The sequence below is a fragment of the Pomacea canaliculata genome, linkage group LG3, assembly GCF_003073045.1.
Source record: "Pomacea canaliculata isolate SZHN2017 linkage group LG3, ASM307304v1, whole genome shotgun sequence".
NCBI lineage: Eukaryota > Metazoa > Mollusca > Gastropoda > Architaenioglossa > Ampullariidae > Pomacea > Pomacea canaliculata.
Window position 1 is genome coordinate 41,049,909 of NC_037592.1, and position 27,246 is coordinate 41,077,154.

At 43.4% G+C, this 27,246-nt stretch overlaps 1 protein-coding gene across 2 annotated transcripts; it reads left to right on the forward strand.

Annotated features, from left to right (window-relative positions):
• The first annotated feature begins 223 nt into the window (after positions 1-223).
• LOC112560877 (cholecystokinin receptor type A-like) lies at positions 224-26,944 on the forward strand. Of its 2 annotated transcripts, none has more exons than XM_025232978.1 (4): positions 224-549; positions 12,969-13,773; positions 23,263-23,655; positions 24,967-26,944. In XM_025232978.1, exons 2-4 carry the CDS (start codon positions 13,314-13,316, stop codon positions 25,713-25,715), a joined length of 1,602 nt encoding a protein of 533 aa, XP_025088763.1. In that variant the 5' UTR covers positions 224-549; positions 12,969-13,313; the 3' UTR covers positions 25,716-26,944. The 2 variants fall into 2 exon arrangements, with proteins under 2 accessions (XP_025088763.1, XP_025088765.1); XM_025232980.1 differs by having other exon boundaries at positions 23,263-23,646.
• The last annotated feature ends 302 nt before the right edge of the window (positions 26,945-27,246 follow it).

Consider the following 27,246-nt stretch of genomic DNA (forward strand, 5'->3'; position numbering starts at 1 on the left):
CGCAATAATGTAGCTTGATATTTAAAAAAAAAAGTGTAAGGCACTGCACTTTCGCATAATTTGTACATATGTATTCATTACGATGGTAATCAACAAAAGCAAACAAACAAAACAGCACAAATAGGTAAGGTTGATTGGTTTTTGAAGTTTTACACAAGATACAAACACACGCCAGTAGGAGATGTACGACTGATGGAGGTAGGTCAGTGGGTAGTACGGGAGCCGAGCAGTAGAGTGAAAGCTTGGTTATTATTGTTAGCCAAGGGAGGGAATGCGGGGCAGGGGCGAGCACTCTGTCCGCCAGGGGAGCAGACTGTTGCACCTTGCTGTCAGGCGCTGCCAGTCCGCCATGTGACGCCAGTCGCCGGAGCAGCGCTGGACCACTGCTGGCCTGCTGCACCATCCCCGGTGCTGCTGCTGTCTGGGCGGACCGCTGCTACACCTGCCCGCGTGGCCGGCCGCCTGGAGACAGCTGTCTGTGGGCACCGGGTGGTCGGGGCACTTCACGGATGCGTGATGCAGGCCTGCCAGTCACCTCCTGACATCAAAGTAAGCTTGGATGTTGTCACTGACACTGAGTGTAACGGTCACATTGTGTGCATCCCGATTACTCTTCTTCACAGTAACCGTTGCTGTATCATACTATCATATACATTGTACTCTCAACTCTAGGTACGGCTTGTTCTTAATAAGGTGAACTGCTATATGTCACACCTTCCAACTTCCCCAAAGTCCTTGGTTTTAGCAAATGTCTTTGCAAATCTTGGTGAGCAAGTTTGAACTTATTAAGTTGACAAAGTTTCAATGTTTCGTGTCTTCGCATCAAAACCACTGTTTGCCGTTACATTTAAACACAGCTTTGTTTGCGAACATTTGACGATGTTTCTCCAGTTAAAAATATCTTATTGAATAAAACAATGAGCTTCAGCTACATGTACCTTGACTTTGACCACGTGTGTAACAGTTGCCGCCACAGTGCGATTAACAATTTTACCCGTGATTATACCCGTGATACTTGTATAGTGTGGTCTTCGCTTTGTGTACTATAGCAGTAGGACTATTTTAGATATAAAAGTGAATTTTATTGTGTGTAAAACATTTACTTCCGACGTGTGTGTAGCGATGTCTTCCACTGTGTGTACCAGTGTCTTTACAGACTTGAAACATTCAGTGCCGCTCTCTTGCTACAGCTGCTTCCTCTCTGTGGAAAGCTATATATGTATAATACTATATGTAAAGCTCTATATGTTAGTGATATATATATATAGCTCTTTATGTATAGTGCTATATGTCAATAGACTTTCAGCCAGTCTACCCTGTTTTCATTAACCTGACATCTCTGCCACAAAATATTACAAAAACTGTAAAAGTACTGTCAGCCACGTGGAGGCCACAATCAGTTCCAAAAGAAAAGTGTAAGATAAGAAAATTGCAGGAGACTTCGTGTCAACGCTTGCAGTTAGCATTTCTAGACTTCCTTTTGTCAATTTTCCCGCGGGTGACAAGAAAAATTGCTTTTTTCCATTCCTTAAGGTCAGTCTCGCTGTATACATTCGCGTGACACAATCTGTTTACAATCAACAAGCTGTTTATGCAAAAGATGTTCACTTGACCACACTGAATATCTTCACTTGCTGATTCTAACACACTCTTAGCTCAGTCCTGTCCAACGACCAGAAAAAATTATAAGTATAATTATTAAATGTTGTTACTTTTAGTATAACTCTTTTTGGTTCGTAAAGTGTGAAAGTTGTAGGTTGCAATCTTCATAGAGTGTTTCTTTGTTTTTTTACTCCCTGAAAGTTTATACATGTAAAAGTTCAGACATGAAGAGTTGAGCAAGAAAAGAAACAAGACCAGCAAATGTAAAAGGTATTTGAATCTTGAGTGAGGCCATCTTCAGACACTTAAGACACAGATATTAACTTTGTTTACAAGAAATCAGCAAGTAACACGGGCTTTTCTAATTAAATTAATTCCTCAACTAAGCCAACGTCCACCGCCATCAAGATTTTTTCTCCCTATCCCCACTTAAACCTTAAACAAATTTTTGCAGGTTGTGTCTTGTGGTGTAGCCTGTAGTTGTATGGATGCACACAGAACTTCTATGGCTGCCACTTCTGACGAGTAAAACATTTTTGAGCTGGAAAACACTCGACTTAGTCGAGTTCACTTAGGATCAAGCCGATGTTATAAAATGTGTTGAGAAGGCAACCATGTTTGTTGAATAATTTCTCACAGATGGAGAACCTGGGAGTAAATTAAGCTTCGAGATGTGAGGAGGCTGTTATGAGGTTTCTCACTCCTGATCCTCCAATGACACCGAATTCTTCACCTTTCCACAAAAATAGGTTATTTGGTTATAACGATGTAAAATTATTTAATAAACTATCGAAATATACGAAGAGGCGAAACGTTTCAAATGTCAAAGTATTTGACCAGTATCTTATCTTTATTTTTTTTTTTTACTGGGAGAGTTGCCATTTGTTGTCATCGTTAATGTCCTGCTTGTTGATGGCAATGACAGAATATTAACAGTCACTCTGAATGCTTTTGACCCTCAGGTCAGCTGACCGTCTGCAAGGATAGGATTGAGAGTCAAGATAGTGAACCACTTTATTCCATTTCATTCAAAGCATTTGGATTAATCGTTTCGTCGTGGTGACAGTAAATTTTTAGTGACAATCGCAGTGACAGAGGGCACAGGCTAATGTCCCATCCTGTGGGTTTTGTTTGTTTGCTTTTCTTTTTGATTGAAATTTCTTGTGATAAGCTGATTCTTTGTAGCCTGGCGCTAAAATGCAATAGTCTTCTTTTTTTTGGTGTTGACTACCAAGAAGTCCACATCTGTCGGTGGAGGTTGTCTTCTCTAGGCTTGTCCAAGTTTGGTGACATCGGTCATGAGCAGGGTTGTGCTGGTTAACGACATCTCTGTTCGTAATGGAAGTTGTACACCAACACACCTTTAGGATACCTGGTCCATTATATGGTCCTCCTGTCCACCAGCCTTTATCTGCCGACACACGTGACTGCTCAGCCTCATCATGTCCAGTGTTCAGCCTCAGTCTGGTCTCCAAACATGGCGTCACAAGACCCTATAACCGCTGTGTTTCTGTACACGTGTCTCTAGTTACCATCTCATTCATTTTGAAACACCTTCTCATCTTTACATTATATGACAGCGTGTCGTGTCGGGATATTGTTCTCTTGAAATGATGTCAATTATTTTGAAAGAGTGCTTTGATTGTCTGTATTCCGCTGAGGTAACCGCGTGTCATTGATGTCGCAATATTGTGTCATTACAGTTCATTAAGGTATCTGGCGTTGCTAGGTGATGTAAGACTTTGTATACCCGCTATGAATCTTAATGTCTTTAGCAGGTAATAGGTGGACGAGTGCCATAATCAATGGTTTAGTGGTTGTGATCCATGCAATAATCTTGATGGGTATTGTGACCCGTCCGCACTGATGTTAGCCATCTTTTCTCAATTAGCCTGGTAGGTGTCACGTGACTGCAACGTGAGCAATTAGAACATCATTTTCAAATTAAAAACCTCTTATACTAATGCATCTATGGAGCACGTCCCAATCTATCGACACAGCAAGTACTGGTGCACCGATAAAGCAGGTTCAATGTATCGCTAGTATTCCTCCCCTCCACTACAGCAGCATCAGTCAACCAGAGTGTGAGGACACGTCTACAGAGGACAAAGCTGAAAGAGATGATAGTTGATTACTTATTTCTGAAACTCTTGCGATGCCGCTCGCGACTGGACATCGTGCTCTAAGTTTTAGTGGGTTTCCTGTCCGTCTGCTGTTCAAAGCTTGCTCATCCACTTGGCCTCAATTTGGGGCCGTTGTTAGGACCGGGTCCCCTGGGGGCAATCCAATCTGAGATGGTCTGTAGTGGTTTGAACAGATACAGAACAGTTTCACAGTCAAAATATGGCAGTACTCGATCCCTCTCCCTGGCCTCCCCGCCATCCCTCGCGGCATGTATACAGCCTCACCCTCGGTCCTTGCACTGGGGCGGAGAGTGGCCAGTGTCGGGAGGGCAAGAGTAGAGTGGCCACAGTAACCGGTCCCAGAATGCCTTTGCCTTCCACGGATGTCTGCCTCTCTTTTTTTGAATTTTAATTCTCCCACTTGCTGCCGACAGGATTGTTTTATAATTTATGAACCTGATCGTATACCAGTATAAGTAGAACACTAAAGCTGCTCAGGAACTCTTAGACTTAACCCGGTTATAGGCCAGGGTCAGACGCCCACCCACACACTCATCCATACATTCATCCATACATTTATCCATCCACCAAACTGATGCGAGCGAGCGCGCACACACACACACTCCTCCATACATACATCTCCTTCCACCCAGACAGGTTCGCGCTCACACACAACACGCAGACACTCACGATATAAATATATAGGTTTGCAGATCCAATTAATTTCGTTCATAAAGAAATGTCATTGGCATTGCTATTTTTGTTATGAACATGTCTGGCTACAACTAAAACTGACATGTGTCTGCTTTTTTAATGAGAAAGGAAAGATTATATACAACCAGAGATGGTTACACAGGATTACGGGAATATTCTTGAGGTTTTGTTGACCAGTGTGTTAAAGTGCAAGTACAGCGAGTATTCACAGATCGATGGTTGAGCCGTGAGAATAGTACCGCCGCGGTCTCCGAATCACTTCTGTGACCTCGTTTAATCGAGGTCAAGCTTTTTTGTATGATTACCTAGTGATGGATGAATGAGAATGTAGTTGGGAGACATATCTTTTTGTTTTATTTATCTAGAGTTAGAAAGCGAATCAGGGTTATGTGTGTTTTATCTAATGAAACTTTGTGTTAACTTTAAGAGATTCTTTGCTCAAACACATTATTTGTTAAAATAGTTTCATATCAGCTATATTGGAAAATTATGTGACCATAGACGACAGTTAAACACTGTTTGAAGGCTGTATTTCAGTTGGTCTGCACCAAACTTCTTTGTCCAGGAAACTAATATGTTACGACCAGGGCAAACCCGAAAGGCATGAGTTCTGTTGATGTTGAAGGAGCATGCACGTGTCACGAGTGATTGTGCTTTAGTGACCATTGTGTGTGACCCTCTCCCTCTCTCTCTCCCTCCCCATCTGTATTCAGAAGTGCTCTTTGGTCCTGTTACTACTCACTCTCTACTCACGCTACCAATTACTCGCGTGTCCCAGTGTCCAGGCCTCTGGCTAAAGACATCAATGGCCAAGGAGACAAAAGAGCACCCACTGTGTGCTGTCCTGCTTCTAGCAGTCCCTCCTTCTCCTCCACTTGATCTCGACAGTCTGGTGTCCAACTCAGTTTTTATCCTCGCCGCCTGCCTGTCGGATGTAGTTGCCAGTGAGAGACTGCAGTGGCTCGTTCCTGGGTTCCTTCTAGGACGACCCATCTCCAGTCTCACCCGTCTCCACTCTTTGTTCCTCCATCGTTGAGACTCTTTCTCTCCCTCACCCCCATGTCTGAAGCAAAATAGGTTTACATCGTCCTGTCCACCTTCACCAGCAGTACTAAAGGCAGGGTGGGGTAAACAGTTTACCACTCATGACATGTAAGGTGCAGCCCGAACACAGTCCTGCACACGGCACCAACAACAGACACTTGGTGATGTGCAGCACATGGCTCTACTGATGTTTGTCATTGTCACAATTATCCCCGACTGACTTCTTTCAGCAAGTTTTATTTTTATTTGTTTTATTTACGACAGGCAACATTTAAACACCACTATGGCAATTTAAACAAATTAAGGCGAAATTCAGGCAACTTCAAGATAAAACTGAGGCAGGCAAATCCAGACAGTCCTCAGGTTCTCGGGTAAAATTTCTTCACTCTAATTTTCCATGTTTGGCTGTAGCTGGGATGTCAATCTGCGGTCAGTGGTGAGGCGGGTGTCGACGGTTGGGTGATCGCGATCCAGTTGACTGACTGCAGCTCACGCCGGGTACCGACAAGCCCCTGATACCCAGGTTACAGACAGGACCTAGTGCTGATAGCTGGCTATCATGTGTAGAAATTACAGGTTTAGTACTACAGCAAGGCAAGGTGTTTGATCTTGATGATTATAGCGGACAGCCCACGATTTCCAGCTCGGCTGAAAAATGGTTATTATTACTCTGATTTCTGACACGCTAGAATGGCACTAAATATCATTATTAGAGATGAATATTCTGAGCCAGGTTTATCCTCCATAACACTCCGATTATGACAACTGGCCAAGTTTATTCGACAGATGAGGGACGTGGCTGTCCATCCGATTTCAGACATAATCTCTACGGAGGACATCTGTCGCTTGTTCTCAGGTTCCAGCACATTGCCTTCGAGGTGTGCTCATAATAGTTTTTGTTTGAAATATTAGATGATTATTACCTAATGCCTTTCCTGGCGAGTATGACATGAATTGAATGTCTTGTAGAAAACTGGGAGAGGACATTAATTGGGAGTCATGTAAGAAATCTGGGAGGCTCCGCAATCTTATGGTTGAGCTGGTGAGATGTTCTGTGAAAAAAATATTGCTGGTTCAAGTCTTGTTGAACTTGTAGGTGGAAAACTCCATCTGCCCACCCAGCTGCTCTCCAGACGTAAGTATCTAATTTATGTGAAAAATAAAATTGGAAGATGAGAGAGCTGCGCCACGTTTTCTGCATGTGCCTAGTCCTGATGAACCACTTTTCTGCCATGGAATTCTTTACTTTTACTTTAATAAAAGAAGTTTTTGCAGGCTTAGTTGATGTGGAATGTAACAAGACATTGAGATGCCAGTCCTTGCTAAAGGTCACTGGTTCGAGGCCTGGCTGGCTCCGTGGCTGGAAAACATTTCAGATAACCGAAGCAGTTGCTTGACAATTTTCCCCAGTCTTCTTGTCTCCTCCTCCCCGTGTTTTCTTTTATTCCCACTTTCCCTCTCACTCAACCTCCTCTCTCCACACGTTCACGATTCTTTGATTATTTCTTACTACCTCGTATTTGCATAAGTTCTTGTTGCAGCCGCAGAGTGTTGCCATAATTCGATTGACCCTAAAACCTGGAACGAGCCGCGGCAAGAAGTAGTTCCTCATTAATACTCCAACTGCCAGCACGTGCGCTGTGATGCGCACAGAGGGATGATGGGACAGTGTGGAGGTCATCTCGGCGTGACTGGCTCAAGCACGGGCCTGAGTAAACTACAGCAAATCTTGTTTCCACCCTCACATCACCATCTGGGGGATGCAGGGTGCAGGCTGACATCTTGCAGGGCTCTTCCCTCAATCTTCAGATCCACTTTTAAGCAAAACCGCTCAGCGTTCAATAATCCATTATATTGAATAAAAATTATTTCGCTAACCACCCGAGTATTAAACCATCTTCTACTGTTATTATTGATGGTCGTAGCAGGAATAGATAAGTCTGCAGAGAAATAATTCTAGAGGTAGAGGTAGAGGTAGTAACATAGAAGAAGTAGTAGGCTTCAAGTAAGTAGTACCCAAACCTAACTACAGCTACAAAGAGAACTCGAATCCGCTAGAACTCTCTTTCGCGCCTCTGAATAACCTTTTATAAAAGCTTTAAGAAAATCCATCGTACATGAGTAAACACATTTATTTTTTTAGCAACGCTCTTGACGATCCGACCAACATCTCCCGCTGCGCAAATATCGTTTGATGTGTTTGGTTTCACTATTCACTCTCCATCTGATACAGCCCTCGCGGAAGTAAAAATCCATGAGGACCTCCGGGACAAGTAGAAGACGCCTTTAGAACAATGTCTTCCTGCAACTGCCGCGGATACGGAGTGCTGGGACATCGTCTTCATCGACTGTATTGACAGTTTGCCTTCTTCCCTCGGAGCAATGGCTGCTGGGACTGGACCCCCAACTTCCGGCGTGGAGTTTATGACCGCATCTTTTGGAGAACATTCTCCCTGTCGAAGCGAGGGTCTTTTTTCTCAAAAGAGAAAGTCGTTTCAGTTTGCCGATCATCGATCACTCGGCGTCGCGTGGTTGTGAACTGCAGATCGAATGTGCGAGAGGTTGACACACTCCGAGCCGTCCAGCGTCCGTCGGGCCACAAAGAGGCTATCATGATTTTCTCCCATGAATCCCAGCATCCCTAGGTTGTGTAAAGAGAATTTGCTGGCTAGTCTCGAGGAATCAATTCCTCTTACGAAATCTTTGAAATCCCGACTGTTTAACACGCGGGGATTAATTATGTGATGGCGAGTTGAAAAGATCCGGTGACAGGAAGTGAACTAGGTGGTTGTCATTAAATAAAGACCACGAATGACGAAGCTAGAATAAAAGATCCAGGTTGACAAAGGAATACCAAGAGAGTAAATGAGTTCACGGAGTGTGTAAACATGCCTGTCTGTTTGTCTGCATGGCTTCATGTCTTTATCTCTCTGCCTTCCGTCCCCTGTCTTCCTGTCTCTCTCGTCCTTCTCGGCCTCCTGCACTCAGGAAATTCACCTGCCGAGGTTCGCGAATCAAACTGTCCAAGTTCCCACTCCTTTGTTATTTTTCTAGGACAGTTTTTTTTCTAGCTGCGTCCTCATGCACGTGGTGGAATATCTCAGCCCATTAGGTTTTACAAGATGTCAGCAATAAACTTTCCCAAAATATTTAAAATATATTGCTGGCATTTTTATATGACATTACCTGTCACCAACATCTTAATAACTGCGAATATCCTGAAGCACCAGACCCTGACCCTCGAGGTAGAGAAGAAAAGCACTTAATGCCCTCAGTCCCTGACCTTTAGGTATGTTTAAAGATTCCTCTCAACTGTCTCTGCCATTTTGCCGGGTTTTTACAGTCGGCGTGCTAAATATTCTGAGTGGAATGTGATTGTGTCTGGAGTGCAAAGTCTGATTAATGTTTTTACTCCTCCCCTGCACCTCATTGGAGTTCCTCGCTCTCTCGGTGGTGCGTGTCGTGCGACTCTTCAAGATAGCACTGACATACTCACCCAGCTGTTTGCTTTTCTCAACAACCAGAAATTCTGCCTTTATGTGATTTTTTTCTCACAGATTTGCCCTCTGACTGAACAATCGTTATAAAATGTTGTTGTTTGAGACATTTACGGCCGCCATTCACCGCTCTGCTCACTGAGGCGTGGCGAGCTGCTTCTTGCACTCAGCTCTGACCTTGCGCCACCGGCTTCTGAGGCGATTTGCATAAGGTTCCTCCCTCTCCCTCTTCCTCTCCCTCCTCTCTCCCTCTCTCTCTCCCTCTCCCTCTCTCTCTCTCTCATTCATTACCTCCCTTCCCCGCCCCACATATGCCGACGAACTCATGAAATAACTAAATGAACGCGTTTATACAGAAATACAGACAAGGATGAAACAGAGAAGACAGAAGAGGATTAGAGGGAACGAAAAGGGTAGGGTAGAGGAAAAAAGTTTATTCTATGCATAAGTTTGCTGTTTTTCTATTCTTTTAATTTTTTTTTTTTTGTTTATCTGGTCGTGTTGTAAACTCTTACAACTCCGTTACTGTCATTGTCATGCAAGCTACCTTTCTTCAGTGACGAGTGACACGCTTGACCCTTGTTGTCCATGAGTGACACGCTTGACCCCGCCCCCCATTTCTCTTCTGTTCCTCTGTACTATGATTCTCTTACTTAGGGGACCGGGGATGAGAAATAAAAGCTAGAATATCTTTTGTCAACCTTACATCACTCAGCCCCCACACGAAACTAATGCAGGACAATGTGACTACAAGAAATGTCATCACAAACAACAACATTACGGAAATGGACAGAAGGAAGACTCCATCTCACTGCTCTTAGCGCTCAAAAGACATACACATCATCCTTGCAGCATATGCACAAACATGTTTGATCATTGAAGGCGAAAGGCCCCGAGGCTAGCAGAATTACTTTTTGAAAAATAAATAAAAAGGGAAGGACTGATATTACGCCTGAAATTATCTTTCTTTTAAAGATATCTTGGGAAAAGAGATGACATAAATATTTGCTTGAAGGCGAGAGAGAATGTAATATCAATACTCATGAGAGAAAGAAGGAGAGAACTGATTGATTCTTTGCTGCTACAACAGCTGAGCTTCATCTGATGAAAGTCGTTATACAACAAGATAAAATCACATATGACATAATACGGTTTGTATTAAAATTGACTTCTAAACAGGAGAAGTAGATATGTACATATACTAAATAGATATGTTTAATCATGCCTACACAAACATGCATGTACTAAATATACATCACAGTAAATACAAAGCATATGTTCTTCTGCCTACCCAGTCACACACACACCATCACTCCCCACCTTCCCACAAAAATACACACCCAGTCATTTTTTAAAAATCTTCAATTCTTTTAGCCAGGAAATCAAAACTAACCGATTAGTACCAACCTTCTCTTTGCCTGTCCCTAAAACCCCAGAGGTGGAAAGGAGAAAGAAAGAAAGAAAGAAAGAAATCTGGTATATTTCCTTGCAATTAAATTCGAGCGCGCTGTGGACGGCCCCTCAAAGGACTGGACAGTTAAAGATACCCGAGATGAGACAAGCAGGCGATTAAAGCCGTAGGACATCCTCACGCCCAAAATCGAAGGAAGATGTCGCCCACCTCGCGTAAAGGTCAGGCATGATGTCTGAGAATAATCCTCAGAACATGTTGGTCATAACTGGCCCTGGGACGACAGCCGGAAGACATCACCTCGTGGTGCCCATGGTGTGCCTCGGATGCTTGACGATGGTGCAGACGGATGCTGTGGCCTTTGCCGGAAGCCAGTCATGTGTGGGGGGCTGGACAGCTGGGAGAAGTTGGCCTGTAGAACTCAGAAAGCTGTCCTCTTGTGCTGGCTTGCAGCTGGTCTTAAGTCGGTCTTAAGTCGGACTTAACGCTAAGCCCGAGGTTTTCGGCGTAGCTTCCAAAAACTCGCCATCGACTGGTGGTCTTGAAAATAAGTCTTCAGTAACTAGTCTCGAGTATTCAGATCCCACTCAGCAACTTAAGACTCATTTTCAAGATGTCTGTCAGCAAAACCTAGTAGACTAAGTCGATGTCCTGATAGAACTAAGACACGATGTTTACAGATATTTCAGCACTGGTCACACTACCATACTGAGGAGCGTGCCATTCTAGCATTAACTCGCAAAACTTTTTTATTTTGATTTGTTTTTTCTCTTACTGAATTTTTTTAAAGAAAGGTGATATTTGCGTGGGAGTTTGCTTTTCGTTTGCTCTGGGCGTGGCTTTGCTTGACATTATCTTTACGATATCCGTTGAGGGTCGTTCGTTAAGCTAAGCTGCATCGGACTTGCACACAGCATCTTGTGCCAAGATAACATTGACGAAAGCCGGAAAGACTGGGCAGGAGGAAGCGCAGGATTGTAATAAGTCGTGACAGTCTGGTCCATCTTGAGAGTGTGGGCTGTGATTACTAGAGGTCTGACACAGAACAAAGACTGCTACATCGAGAGATTATGTTGTGCGGCATATGAATGGCTTCCGAAACGGAAAAAGAGTTCGTGGAGATATATTCTGAATGCGATGGGGTCCATAATGGTGCCCTCTGGCGTGCAGACACAACTGGATGGTGAATTCGACTTCAGCTCATTCAACACTGTTATCACCTAGCATCTTGATCTATCTATCTGTTCGTTTGTCTTCTGTCCGTCTGTCTTTCTTATTTATGTTTACGAAGCTGAACTAGTTTCCATGACCACATTAACAGCTGTTGACTGGACATAAAACAGCAAGTAACTATCCGACTACCTAGTCCGCCATCCATCTTTAACCCACTCCAAGGGGAGTTAATCTAGCAACACAACCCCCAGCCATAAGTCGTCTTTCAGAACAAGGCATCTCTGGGCTGCTATGATAATTTCAAAGCGAGAGAAGATAATTCAATGCTCAAAAACAGGGAGGCTGCAGCGGGAAAATCAGACAGCTGAAGCAAGATGGATTGGAATCGACCAATCAAACTCTAATACATCGCGCCGCGCGCACCCTCGCCACCCAGCCGCGCGAATCTCGCCATCAGTCAGTCGAGGTCCGAGGGAAGTACCCTCGACAACAAAACGTCACCGCTACACGGCAACTGGCTTTGAAGCAAGCAAAAGAAATCGGAGGCACTAGCACCCACACACACACACACACAACACACACGCACTCTCTTAGCAATGGCTGGAATAATTCTCGGGATGCACACATCTTCAGCTTTTCTCATAAATGGAAGGCGAAATATATTCAACCTTTCTATTAAAGTGAGGTTGTATCCTAGTACAATCCTCCTCCTCCTCCGCCTCCTCCCCTTCCTCCTCCTCCGCCTTCTCCTCCTCCTCCTCATCATCATCATTATTAATCTGAGATTTATTATTTCGATTTTATTCACCTAAATCGATTTTTAATCTTTAAATGAAAACCATACCAAACCGACTTTCTTACGGTTCAAAAAAGGCGAAAACTTGAAATCTTCCATGAAATAAATTTCTATTCCTCCCATTGACTAACAATCGTAAGAATGTAAACACATCCATGTACTAACATGAAGTAAAGATTGAGATTGTTTTTGCTCATCCAGACAAAAAAAATGTTCCTAGTTTAGAGACATCTTTTTTGCGAAAACGATAATGTTGTGTATGAGTTGTATCATCTTAAAATATTATGATTTAACGGACATTGCATGTTGATACAAAATGTACATTTCTCACGAAACATTGTAGTAAAAACCGCCAACATTTACTGGCAGGAAACCACTTTGAATATGTGTTAAGTTTCCATGCTTTTGGCTTCACGGGAAAAATTCTTTGGCTCCAGCAGACATCAAGCGACACTTTAAAATATTTATGAAGGTAAAACTACACGGTGTCGTGTAAACAACCCAAAGAAATGACAGAACGAAGACAGGAAGGTCTAACCACACTCATTACTTTTTAAAGGTAATTTCCTCGTCCTTTTATATCCTTTTTTCCCTTTATTTCATTGCAGTCGGGCTGACCTTGCAGTGAATGAAAGACTGGACCATGCAAAGCACTGGGGCAGTGCTGTCAGCTGTCGACAGATCATATGGAGTTACATCCCCGGTGGACTTGTGATCTTTTTCTGAATTTTGTAATCAGACTTGCAAGTATAGGTTTCAGCGAAACATGAATATTGCTGTTTGGTTCATTCTGCGATCCTGTTACTTTTACAGTTTAGCAATAAATTATAAAAAGGTGGACACGAAAGGCAGAAGCAGAACAGCCCTCTGTTCACTGCCAGGGGGAGAGATGTAATACTCCGGTTGTCATCTCTGGTCCATGTCAAAAAGAGACTAACAACCTGTGGGGCAAGATGATGAGCTCCGTTCACAAGCGCATCAACCCTGTGATATACATGAACAAGTCTGAACACCGTTTGCGTTTAGATGGAGGGCCAAGTCACGGTGGGGGCAGTTTAGGAGTCTGGCGAATGGTGAACTTTACCCTCGGGACCAACGGCAGTGCGGAGGGCAATGGAAGTGCGAGGGGCAACGTCTCGGACGAGAGCTACGTGGTGCCGAGACTGAGCGCCGAGATCCAGGTGGTGCTGTACGCGCTGATCTTCGTGCTGGCCGTGGTGGGAAACCTCCTCATCATCGTCACCCTCATCCAGAACAAGCGCATGCGCACAGTGACCAACGTCTTCCTGCTGAACCTGGCCGTGTCCGACATGCTGCTCGCCGTCTTCTGCATGCCCTTCACCCTCGTGCCAGTCCTCCTCCAGAACTTCATCTTCGGCGCCGCCATGTGCGTCATCCTCAGGTACCTGCAAGGTGAGTTCTCGTCTGCTTCACTCACTTGTACACTCAGTAGTCAGAGTTTCTGTATTCTGTACTTCACATAGTGTGCATGCATATTAGTATATATGTGCGTATATGTCAGTGGATATACGCCGTACGGGATGGGGTATGCCAGTCGATTGGACAATTCGCCAATTCGACCCTCAGTCGATTCGACCAAATCATCATCTATGCAATAATCACGTGACTAATTAAAAATTTCCTTCTTTTTGGTTATAGTAGCACACAGTGTGTGTGTGTGATTTTGTGTTTCTTCATAGGTTCATCAGTTTATCATGAGACTGAAGCTACTCACCTGGATACAGCAGGCTTCTAAATCGAAGCTGAACTTATGCTGTGATGTGCATATAGCCACTTAACAATTCTTTTACAGAGTTTGATAGATTTATCAATGCGCTTTTGCCGTTGGTCATGAAAAAGAATGGTAATTCAATACTTCTTTTGCATGGTCTATGACCACCCAGTGCCTGAATACTCATCTGACCTGTGTTCATAAGTTACGAACCTCCTCCTGTCTTGGAGTTAGAGTGGTTTTTGCCGTGACTTATAGCCATATATCCATCTGCTTCTAACCCTTGAGGCTACATCGAGTTCAGCAGCCGAGCTTGCCTATTCGTAAATTGTGCCTTGAAGCTGAAATTATTACACCCGGCGGAGTTAAAGACAAACCCCAGTGAAAGTGTCGTGTGAATAAGAATGCCGTTGAAATAAAGTGTAAATAAGCGAGTGCCCTCCCCTCTATTGATACAAGGCACTGATGATGGCATCTTGCTGCTGTTACTGTCACTGCCAACAGATGATGCAGCAAGACAAAGAATGATATAATTGAGACAAATAGGGGTTAAAAAGTAAGGACTTGAAAAATGATGTTGCAATTGCTGTAAATCACAGTTAAAACCGTGGCACAGATAAACTTGTAAAACTCCGAGGCTGTGTTTCTCCATGCACTGCGATTGGTGTACATTATCAGTAAATCACACGTGCATGTTGATGACATCGAGCAAATACTGTTTCACGAGAAAGCCGAATCCTTCTCCTTTTTTTCAAAAAGCTTGGTATTCAAACAGCAAATGTGCCACCCGAGGTTTCAATATCTGATGTATGTTGGCATTGGAACAGATATGTTGCGATGCTGAAAGTATGTTTCGCGGATTCCAATAAAATTAAGGGATAGGAGGCAGAGACAAACAGAAAAGTGGAGAAGCAGAGACATAAACACCAGGATATCAAAACAAAATCTTTTCTCAGAAAATATGATCATACTCGTTGAATGTCAAAACAAAAATGCTTTTGGTTCCAAACCACTCGAGGTTTTGTCACATCTTTTAGCGCCATACTATTTTTTTCTTGCTTTTTTGTGTGCCATCAGAATTTCGATTGAGTGTTTCAACGCTTGCGATCTGTGAATCATTCTGACAGAATTCAGAAGGCATTTTGAAGCACTTACACACCTAAACACTTGTGAGACGCTCAATGAGACCGTTGAACCTCTGTGGACACCAGACCAGGTCCTTACAGCACTTTGTCCAACACTACAAAAGGCCTTTTTTCGTTGTTGAATTTCTTACTGGAAATTGTTGATGAAGGTTTTTGATGGTGACAGAGGCTGGTGTTGGCGCCTGTGTTTGGGGCTTTCCTCTCTTGGCCTCAAATATGCAAATGGAAATATTTGGGACGACCACATCAAGTGTTTTGTCTGCAAGGAGACACAGATGTCATAGTCTGGTCGTGAAAAGTAATAAAAAAGAAATAAGAATATAGTATTATAGTCTTGAAACATGAAAAACTTGATTGATGGTAAAAAAAATGTAAATCAAGGTAAAACTCTCAGTTGCGGTACAAAATTTGAGCACGATGTAGACACCATAATCAAATTATTTAAACTATGATGTATGATGCCGACAACCATAATCAGATTATGTTGCTTACATATTGTTACCTTGTCTAGCATGTACACGGGGAAAACGAAATAAAACAAAAACTCAGACCAGGGAGAGGTTTAACTTGAAACATCATCAGTCTCAATCATCTCTCACTGGAAAGTCTGCTCGTTCGTGCCACCCACACCCCTGCCTCTAGAGACGATAGTTAACACTTGAAGCTGAGTTAAAATAAACTTCATAAATGTATTTTCTTCCGCCTTTTCTCCCCTAACATTAAGATATTAAGATTCTTTCGTCTTTTTTTGTATGGCATATCATAATTAACATTCAGATACTACGATTATTTCGTCTGTGGTGCTTAGCATTGGGATGACTAAGTGGATGAGACCTTAACATCAAGATCAGTGTCAGAGTTGCCTTGTTTACACTTATGACGACCTTAGTGCCAGGCTAAGAGGTTTCCGCCGGCTGAGAGGAAATAAAAACAAAAGCAGTTTTGAGCTCGGAAGGACCCAAAGCCTCACCTCCCTCATCGATTACACGTGAACGTGACTGGAGGCTTCCCCGAGGACCTCAGCTCATTTTGTCTTGGCAACAACATGTCATTGCCGAAACAATTTGCTCTCCTCCTCATTTGCGTTTTAGTGAGAAATTATTTTTTGCCGACAAAGCACGTGACTACTGGACTCGGGGTCCATCCACTGACTGCTGTTGCCCGAGTCACAGGATCAAGAGAACGGGTCAAATGGTTGTACATGTGAAGCACATCCTTGGCCATTGGAGTCACGTGAGTGCGTTCGTCATGAGTCTGCACAGAGACTTGACATGCAACTGAGTGATGTGAGACCAAATTCGCATACAACTAGTAAAAAAGGACAGAAACAAAAGTTCTCTTTGAAGAAATTAAAGAAATGTGTGAATTAAGCGGGATGAAGGAGCTGTAGAGGTTTTACACATGCCCAGCACTTGCTACTTCATTGGTTTCACACTGAACTTAAGTGTTTGGTGGTGATGAATGTGTGGACACCACTTCCATGGTTTGAGAGTATGCACGAGTAGCTGCTTATCCAACATGCGACAAAAGAATCAGTCAATAGCTGATTGTTTGTTGTCTGTATAATGTAAAGTTTGGAACAAATTTGTCTTACACAAGAACATTTACGACGACGATGGCATGTCACAAGTTGATCATACATATTTAAGCGCACACACATACATATACACCTGCCCGGTACACAAAATATTGCTAAGAAGATAATACAATAACCATAAGTAGCACTTTCTATCACCTGCCAGAAGATAGTAGCTAAGAGCTAGGTGGGAGGGTGTGTAAGGTCTGGTGATGTGATTCGCCATCTTTCTGACAGCATGGAGATAAAGGTCAAAGTGTGGTAGATGATTGTGTCAGTTATCTTACTTGCCTGACTGACGACTCCTGTCAACATTGCCTTGTCTTTGTTGAGGAGATGGTCATAGCATTAGGACCTGTCTAAGACGACCATACCATTAAGACCTGTCTAAGACGCCAGAGCTCATGTTGAGACCACAAACTTTCCTCACAGGATTGCATTTATTTATGAACGAAATGCAGGCAAACAATTTTGACAAAAAACTCATGAGTTGAAATGGTTTTGCTGCGGCTGTTGTATTTGAATGGAAAGTGCTTCAACTTAATGAATATTTTCACTGAAAGCACTTCACGCCGCTTCATGTCCAGACATCCTGCCACGTCTCTGCTAAACAACAAGTCAACAACCAGCCTCGTATTGAGCTTTTCAATGTTTGTCTCACCGTCACACCGGGCAATTAAGTGGCTTTGAAATCGTGAAGTTCTCACTAATGACGAGTTAGATCACTTCATCGTCACCGAGACAAGGGTTTGACAAAGAGCCTGATGGAAGCTGTGGCCACCTAATTACACTGCCGGAAGTTATTTCCCCTCAACACACGTGACGGCAGAACGGCTGTCATCTACAGATAATCGCTTGATAAGCACCCTTTTTTCTACAAATCTAGCATTCCACCCGCTACTTCCAACACACACACCCTGTGAATTTGTGCACATATCGTCCTTGATGTGGATATCTGTGGAGCTGCAGTCCAGGGAGAGGGTGGAACCAAGTACTTGAACCCGCTGACCTCTTGGAGCTGTACCCAATTCATAGAGAACTCCGCTAACCCTGCCATTGACCATGACTTTACCCGACCACATCTTTTATGTTATTTTTGTTTGTTCTCTTAGTAAGTTTTCACCAGTCTCTGAAAGGAATTTAAACATGATTATTCTCAGGACTATGACAATAACTTGTCAGTTAGACCCAGTGTCCGTTATTCTTGAATGTCTTGTCGTTTTACTGCCTTACCTCACAGATATTGATAGTCAGTTTATCAAAAGGCGTTTTCCGCCTTTGTTTGAATTGTTTTGTTCAAGTCATGCTTGAGGTGAATGTTTCAAGAAAATACCGCCCAGTCTCTAACTTGTCTTTCCTCTCTAAAGCAACTGATAATGTCTCATCCCCCATTACCCAGTCAACGATGAACCCTTTGATAGTACAGAGACCACCTTAATCACAGTAACAAGTGAATTCTGTCTGTCCTCGACAGTGGCGAAGTTTCTAGTCTTGACTGTGCTTGACCTGTCTGCTGCATTCGATACAACTCATCATTCTACTCGCCTTCAAACACTCCTCCCTCTCTATGGTATCTCTGGCACTGACAAGGTTTGATTACTTTCTGTCTGACAGGACTCACAGTGCTCTTTGTTCATGGTCATCTGCCACATCCTGCTCCTCTTTCTTGTGGTATCCCCCAGCCTCTGTCCTTGGAACCACATTGTTTATACTTCACACAACACCAGTCATCCTGCTTTCACATCATTCTCTTTTGTCATCGATCCTCTGTTGACGACAAGCAGTTGTATTGCCCGCATCACTTCCTGCGTCAATACTAACTTTTAGAAACACTCCAAGTGAAAAAAAACTTAGATGATGAAAAAGGTTAAACTTAATGGCGATAAAACATAAACTCTCCCCTGCCTGCTCACCACATGGGACCTGATTTTTCAGGGAAGGCGAAAGAAGGCGAAAAAAGGTTGGAGTCGCCTTCCACAGGCTATACCTTGGCACGGTGAATCATTTGCTAGTTCGTGTTTTCTTTTACCTTCATCTTTTTATTTTAAAAAAAGTGTCTTTTTGACAAATGACAAATTTTAAGGCTTTGCAATCAATGATTCAGTCTGTAATTATCACTGTCAGATTGCACTGTACATTTTAACATTTCTTTAATATGGAATAAGAACATCTCGTAACAAAAGGTTTATTCTGCACAAATGAAATATTTCAGAAGGAATGGTGAGTTTACAGAGTTTTCCCAATTGGGTTGTCAACTTACCTGTCAACGCCTTCAATCTGAAATATATTTCTTTGTCTTTAAAATGTTCCTTACTACAATATCTTGCCAGATAGGAATGGAAAGACGCCAGTAAAATAAATGGAAAGAAAAAGAACCTAATGTACTAACATTACTCATAATCTAATCGTTTCTTACAAGCACTAAAACTACTCAGAATCTCTTCCTTTCTAACATCCCGCAGGTGGGTACTGAGAACCACTTGTTCCACAAACCGGACGAGTGGAATAGAGTCGAGAAGGTTCTGCTTTGCAAGTGAATCCACTTGGGATTGGCATTTTAAATATTTAAAAGAAAGTTGTGTTACGCAGGTCTAGTGGCTGGAACACAGAAAGGTTTGTTCCTTTGATCAAGTACCTGTTGGGCTGGAATTTCAACCCGTCATAAATTGACTTCCGGTGGTCTGCTTTTTTTTTTATTGGTGAAGCTAATAATTGGTTTCTTCCGTTTTTATTTTCTTATATTTTGTACAAGTAAATGAAGTATACCTTGTTATATTTTACTCCTCTGAAGAAAACTTCTCGGCAAAGTATGAATTATATTATACATATCTGTTTTGTCACCTACAGACTATTGCTTAAAAATGTCTCGCGACAAGCCGTTTTCCGTCATCAAAGGACATTATTGGTTGTGTTGACCTACCAAAGATCTGCCATCTTTCCAGGGTTGTCCATGGGACATATTTTTCTATCCCGTCCTATCCCGTCCCGTGACAATTTATGCCTGTCCCATCCCGTCCCATCCCACGGGATGTTTTCCCATGGGATTCCCATGGTTTTTGGCTTTTGTTCTATAATTCCTGCTACTCACATACAATAGATGATTCAGAGGAAAGATTTAAATCCTTGATGAATGAAATAACAGTAAATTTATTTTGCAATATCAAGTATCGACTACCATGGGAAATACAAGTGTGTGCTGTCCCATCCCATCCCATCCTATTGGACGTTTCCCATGGGATTCCCATGGGATTCCCATTCCTATGGACAACACTGCATCTTTCAAGAGGATTATTATATTTGTATCATTGTTAAAATATTTTATTATTTTAAATCTCGAGGACTACTGAGAACTTCTGGGGCCAAAAGGACAATAGCACCAGACTCGTCCCCGCCTCCACGACGACTTTTGCATCCCTAGTCTGAGTAGTGGCGACGGCGGAAATAGTCCTGGGTGGTGATCGGCGATCCCCACGTGTCTGCGCATGCTCATTTATAGCGCCCCCTACCTCGACACCGCCACTTAGCGGCCATCCGTCAGGCCGTCCATTAGCTCAGAGTTCCCCGAGGCTCACGCCTCTCGGCCAGCTTCTCGTCTACGGGATTTTTCGAGAAAAATGAGCTCGCGAGGAAATCCCCTTTATCTTGTCCCTCCGCGAGTGTCTTAGTACAAAGATATTCACTAACTGTCGACGAGGGTCACTCGGCCAGGTGAGGAGCCATGCTAAATGTTTTTATACAGACTCAGAGAGCTTCAAACAAAACACGTGCGCAGGTGGCAACAAATGCTTAAAAAAAAGAAAAACAACTTTTATTGGACTATAAGTTAATTTACCATAGCACTCTAAATGGTTGTGTTTACATTATTGTGTTGTGACTGTTGTGGGCGTAAAGAATCATGGAATCAGTAACAAGAGGAGTAGAAATAGCAGAGCAATAACAGTAGTACTGGGAGCAGTGGTTGTTGTTTTGAGTAGTACTACTGTAGTAGTTGTTATGATAATAACAGCAGTAAGAACTATATGTTGGTATTATTGTCACAATAGTTCTCAAAGTCGTACTACTACTAGTAGTACTTGTTAATATTATAGCATCCCAACATCGGTAGGATAAACTTTGACAACATATCAACGATCCAGTGGTAATGGGAGAAAACTGTTGTACCATGGGAAAGTGTTAAACCAAAAAAGAAACTTTGAACATTTAGTGTCACACAGTTTGGAAGTCTTGGACCGTCCAAAGGTTTGAGACTGAGGAGAAGACATGGATGGAGGAGAAGATGTGGCCTGTGGGGAAGACTTTGACCGTGGGGAAGTCTTATATCGGTCGTCGACCGTGCGGCAAAGCACGCGAGTAGCTTCAAGAATGATTCTCACAGTGAGCTCAGCGACTGAAAAATCGCAGAAGAATTGGCCGAGATTAACACTGAGCCTCGGCGAGAAGATTCAACTCTACGGCTTTCAAATACGAATCAACTGCAACATTGAAATTCCACGTGGAACTGCCAGTCTTCCCTTATTGGTGATTTCCCTTACATCGCCGCTTGGAAAGTTCCTAATGCTGAGACTGCCAGCCTCCCACACTCCCAGATGACATCGTCTGTCTTGGAGAAGCTACGTCTGGAAACGACATCCCAACTAGCCTCGTTACGGTCACGTGTCTAATACGTCTTGGCGTTTCCAGATTTACGTTGGTGTCTCCAGTGTCACCAGTTCGATCGACTAGTAAGTAGCTCTCTGATAGGCGCCTTCACCTCTTTGGTGTGAGTTACATCTTCATCTTACCTTTCTCGTCTTCTTCCTTTTCTTTTTGTTCTCATCATGCCATAAAGTCAGAGCTTCATCATCTGATTACCTCCTCTATAACTCTGACTTGCAGTCTGGTTAAAGTTGTCTTTCATGTGTACCTGTATGCGGTGCATTAGGCTTTGATCTTGTTCATTGAATGATTCTGTCAGGTTTTCAATTTAGTTAGGTAGCATCGATCACTAGACATGCATGGACATAGTTCTGCTATCAGATGTAGTTTTTGAGTGCAAAATGCATTTCTGGTAGGAAAGAAATAGTTTTCTTGCAGCACACTATGTACATCTGTACATCAGGATGTGTACTCTGCACATCAGGCCATCCATCTGCCGGTGTTCAGCCAAGACATCAAACACTTCCACGGCCAGATGGAGGGCAGGCACACGGGGGCAATGTCTCTGACAGCATGACCACTGCAATTTTCAAATCGATGAGAAACTCTACTGGGAGCCAGTGAATCTGTGACAGAAGTCTAATGACATACTCTGTCATCGCTCTTTGCATTCTCTTCGTTTGTGTCAATGACCTGTGAAGATGATCTACTGGAGTATTTTAGAATTGTATCGAAGTTAAGCATCAAAAAACAAGCACATACAAAACCTTCATACATAGACACTCATATACAGAGTTCGTGATTTGCTTGCGCGCGTGTATGTAAATGTATGTGTATGTGTATGTGTATGTGTATGTGTATGTGTATGTGCATGCGTATGTGTGCGAGAGAGAAAATGCTCATAATTATTCTGTTTTATAAGCCTACTATAAAGTAAAAATACAAAGGTGAGTGAGCTCCCTTGGAGTCGTTGTCTCGTAGACAGATTAACGTGCTTATGGCCCATGATATGACCTATGATATCATCGAGATAGGACATTACATGATGGAGTCCATAAATGTCAGTTCTTATGACTTATTGCTGAGGCACCCAACCCACCACTGACAATACAGAAGGACGCATTAAACTTGCATTAGCAATGAGCGCCATCATCTTTTTGTAAACGAGTTATGACTCCACGGACATAAACTTCCTGTAAATATGAGGAAATCATTATTTTGTACATTTATTTCAGCAGTCCTCTTCTATTTGCTTTTAACTATTCTTTCTTTTAATAATCTAGCAGTTTAATGTGCATTGTCCTTTATAGCCACGGGCTAGATGTAATAAGTATAAACTGTCCGTTTGTCCGATCACCATTGTGATTCATGAATCGTTAATGTTCGTGGCCCAGCGAGTATCAATGTCATTATCAATGATGGGTTCATCACATTGCCAATATCAATATCAGTACCATGAGAGTTCTCTTGTATTTGTCCTCGTACTCATCCATGTCGTCGTCCTGTCAATTGTTCGTGTCTTTGTCTTTTTACCTTTGTATTTGATTGTTACAGCCTTTCTTGGTTTTGTCTACTTTGTCTTTGTCTTCTTGATTTTGTTCACTTGTTTTTGCCTGCTTGTCTTTGTCTACTTTTCGTTGCCTGTTAGTCTTTGTTCTTTGTCCATGTCGACTCTTTGAAATCATCCATATCCTTGCTTTTTTGCCTTTGGTGTTTTTGTACTGGATCCATCTCTGTGTCCCTTTTCACGGTCGTTGCCATTGTCATCAGTATCATCATAATCGTTGCCAATGTCCACACTTTGCTGTGTCCAGCGGTCTCCGTGGGTGTCAGCTGCTTCACGCTGGTGGCCATCTCCCTGGAGCGCTACTTCGCCATCTGCCGACCTTTGCACTCGCGGTCCTGGCAGACGCTGTCGCACGCCTACAAGTCCATCGCCGTGTGCTGGGTTCTGGCTGCCCTCCTCATGACACCCGTGGCCGTCTTCCAGAAGCATCTGCGCCTGTCCAACGATGCGCATGCGTGTCGCGAGACGTGGCCTGAGCCTCAGTCGGAGCGAGCCTACACCGTGCTGCTGGACGTCGTCCTCCTCGTGGCTCCGCTCCTCCTCATGTCCCTGGCCTACCTCAGCGTCGTCCACGCTCTTATCTACGATGTCCGCTCCCCCAGCTGCGACTTCGGGGTGCCCGGGCCCAACGGTAAGACGGGTGGGTGTCCATTCTCTCTGTCGTCTGCTGACTTGTCTAGTTTTGCAGTTGTCTGTTTACTTCATTCATTTGTTTACTGACCTCTGAATCTTCGTGGCTCCACTGCTTCATTGTCGTGGTGAAGCTTCCAAGACTTCAGACAGTGGTTCAGAAGACTGGCTGGTGGGGATAGGACTAGAGTTTGTACAACAAAGAGACAGAGGAGAGAAAGAGAGAGATGTTTTGTGTGATAGCCTCTTATAGGAGACAAAGAATGGAGCGAATTTGCATCAAAATGAAGGAACAATTATACAGTGGACGAAAAACCAAAAAGAGAATGACAGATTGTGCTGATTATTAAACGGTTTCAAAAGAAATATTTTTCAAGACTACTTTTTCTTTTCAAACGGTGCATATCGACTTGTTCCCTCGGGGCCTTCAAAAGACTGTGAAATAAAATCCACTCTCTCTTCTTTATCATCATCTCTCTGCCCCTCCCTTGCCTCCATAATTTCGCCCTCATCATGTCGAGCGCTCCAAGTCTTTATTTAATTGCTGGCATGGTCGAGGAATATTTACACGATTATACAAATACTTCTCTCCTAGTCTACGTAGCAAAAATCGTAATCAACATGAAATCAATATTTTCTGCCATATTTTTTTAGATGTGTTTTCGTTTGTCGATGAGAAAGGTTGTGTGCTGGATGTGAATGTGCATGTGGATTGTAATCTGTTTACAGTTCAGTAACCTGTTCAGAATCCTCTGCTAAGGCACGCTCATCTGTCGTTTCAATGTCAGCAATGATTGTAGAATGCTACAAGCAAATGATTGGGTTAATTGTATATTGTAGACAGATCTTGGACAAATAACTGCACGTACATCAACAACACTCCCTCCTCCCCAAACACACACCTCCAGCCACCAACGTCCACTTGATTTCACCCAGCGGATGCAAGATGCCGAGGGAGGGGCAGTTTCCACCCTGCACATGCCCCTACAGACACTGGATCTTTGAACTTTTTTGTCTTCAGCAAAGAACATCGGCCTTAGCATGAAGTCGCTCTTATCTCCAATTGTAAACACTTTAATGGATGGAAGAAATCGCTGAAGTGTTAGTGTCACGTGTTACATACTTAGTTGTGTGCCCACACCACTTACAAGCAGATGTTGGCGTATTCTGGGAAGACGTTTAGTGAAGATGTTGCGCCTTGTGTTTACCTTCAGGTGTTGCACTTACTTACAAACACTGTGCTTATCTTTAGAGGTTATGCATGATACTTATACCTCGATGGATTATACTTATACATGTAAGTCGATCTGGTCCCTTGCAGGCTTCCAGCCCACAGCCGTCATCCCGAACTACCGCACCATCGAGCTGCGGCTGCTGGGACGCGACTCCTGCCGCAGCATCACCTCCGTCTCCTCCACAGAAGAGACATGTCTGTCGCGCTCCGGGACCGTCATGTCCGGCATGGCTACGCCCCCCAGGCCCGCCCTCTCGCGGGCCAACACCTACGACACCGAGACCATCACCGCCGCCATCAACGCTGCCGCCGCGTCGCAGGCACCCCCACCTCCTCCACCACCCCCGCATCGCCGCGGTCGTCACGCGCAGCGCATTCGCCACAGCAACCCGCGGAAGATTCGCGAGAACAAGATGCGGGTCATCCGCATGCTCTTCGTCGTCGTCCTCGAGTTCTTTCTCTGCTGGACGCCCGTCTACGTCATCCAGACGTGGATGGTGTTCGACCAGGAGAGTGCCTACCGCTTCGTGACGCCGCTGACCAAGACGTTGTTCCATTTACTGTCGTACGTGTCCTCGTGCTGCAACCCCATCACCTACTGCTTCATGAACAAGAAGTTCCGCGAGAGCTTCCTCCGCGTTTTCACCTGTCGCAAGCCTCCCCCGCCTCTCAAAGAGCGGCAGCGACAGCAGCTGATGATGCTGCACGAACCTCCGCGAGGGCCACGATTCAACCCCACCGGATCCCTCCACTCCACCATGTCCGTGCGAGCGAATTCTCTGCGGCAGTTTGACTTCGTCAAGAACATCAACCCCATCGAAGAGCAGTCAGACTGATGAATGATGAGGTCTGAAAACTAGGTCGTCAGCGAGATCTTGTCCGCGCGGAGTGTTTGTCGGATACGAAAATAGTCCGCAAGGAACAGTGTGAACATGTGTGATTCGCAATCCACCTGGACCCAGAGAAGATGACCTCATGTTTGTTGATCTGTTACAGTCAACTGCTGAGAAATCATCGTTACATGCGTGATATATATCTATAAAAACAGTAATACAGTAGAACCTCATTATTACGGCCTTCCCTATTGCGATCCCGTCTTAGTTACGACCCAAAATGTTTTCACGGACATATTTATAAATGCCATCTCTGTTACGACTACCTCCCCCACCCGACTTACGACCGACAGTTTGTATTCTATGATGACTTTTTAAAAACTCGCACGTTGAATAAAAGTAAGTACAGTTAAAAATAGACTGTTTGGGGGTCGACTGCATTTTTTGCAGAAATCACTTGAAATAGATGAATTGAATTTTTAAGAGATTCTTTTTTCATTGGATTACCGGTCATTTCAATCCAAACCATATCGCCACAGTCGCATCTACCACCCGCCTGAGTCGAATCGAACCCCGTAGAATCCATCTCCGATGACAGAGTACCTGTTAGCATCCATTATTGCCAACATATGTTGTCCGAACAAGTTCAAGCACCATCTTACACAGCAGAAATAGCCACTTGGCTATACACACTCAGAGAACAAATCACACAATTGGGGTATACAGCGATTTTCTCTTCAATCAAGGGTTTTTTAAGCCTTAGTCATCATTATTTGTGGTTTGGATGTTTGTATTAAATGTGTATGCAGATGTTCATTTAAAATCACACAATGGTGCATAACGCGATTTTCTCTTACATCATTGGGTTTTTAAAAGCTTTCATTGTCATGATTCTTTGTTTGAATGCTCTTATAAAATGTGTATGCAGTCATTCAGTTAATCTGGAACAGGTGTCACTGCTCTGGCATTTAATTTGCTTGGCCCTGGGTTTCAATGTTGGGATGATGTGGTCTTACGAATTTTTGTAGAAGTTACTTGCTTACAAAGAAGACAACCCTTGTGACTGTGTTTTCTAACAACTTTTTGAAAAATCCGTTCAAAAATATAAATAGTACATTTTAAGAACACTTTGTCTACCAAAGTACATATGTATTCATCGTTTGCTCTTACCTGGGGAGTTAGTTCCCTATAAACCTTCAAGTGCATTCACGTGCAATAATGGCAAAATAAGCATGAACAAGTAAAAGATGAAACAAAAGCATTATGGTATGATTTTAAAGAATTTTTAAAAACATTTAAGTCAATAAATTTATAAGTGCTTGAAGCCATTGTTCCTAGAAATAAAAGCAGACATGTTGATCTCCCTTGACGACCCCCTCAGTTATGACCCAACTTGGTGGATTTTGGCAAGGCTTAACATGAGGCTTTACTGTCTTAATGCTTTCAGAAACAACTTTCAGATAGAACAAAATTTATACTTTTCTTGAGGGGAAAGGGGTGTTACAGGTGTGGTACAGTGCCACCAGTCTATGTT

Coding starts and splice junctions, on each gene's coding strand:
- LOC112560877 (XM_025232978.1), top strand. CDS start 13,314: ATGATGAGCTCCGTTCACAAGCGCATCAACCCTGTGATATACATGAAC. Junction 13,774..23,262: donor CATCCTCAGGTACCTGCAAG/GTGAGTTCTCGT, acceptor TGCTGTGTCCAG/CGGTCTCCGTGGGTGTCAGC. Junction 23,656..24,966: donor CGGGCCCAACGGTAAGACGG/GTGGGTGTCCAT, acceptor GGTCCCTTGCAG/GCTTCCAGCCCACAGCCGTC.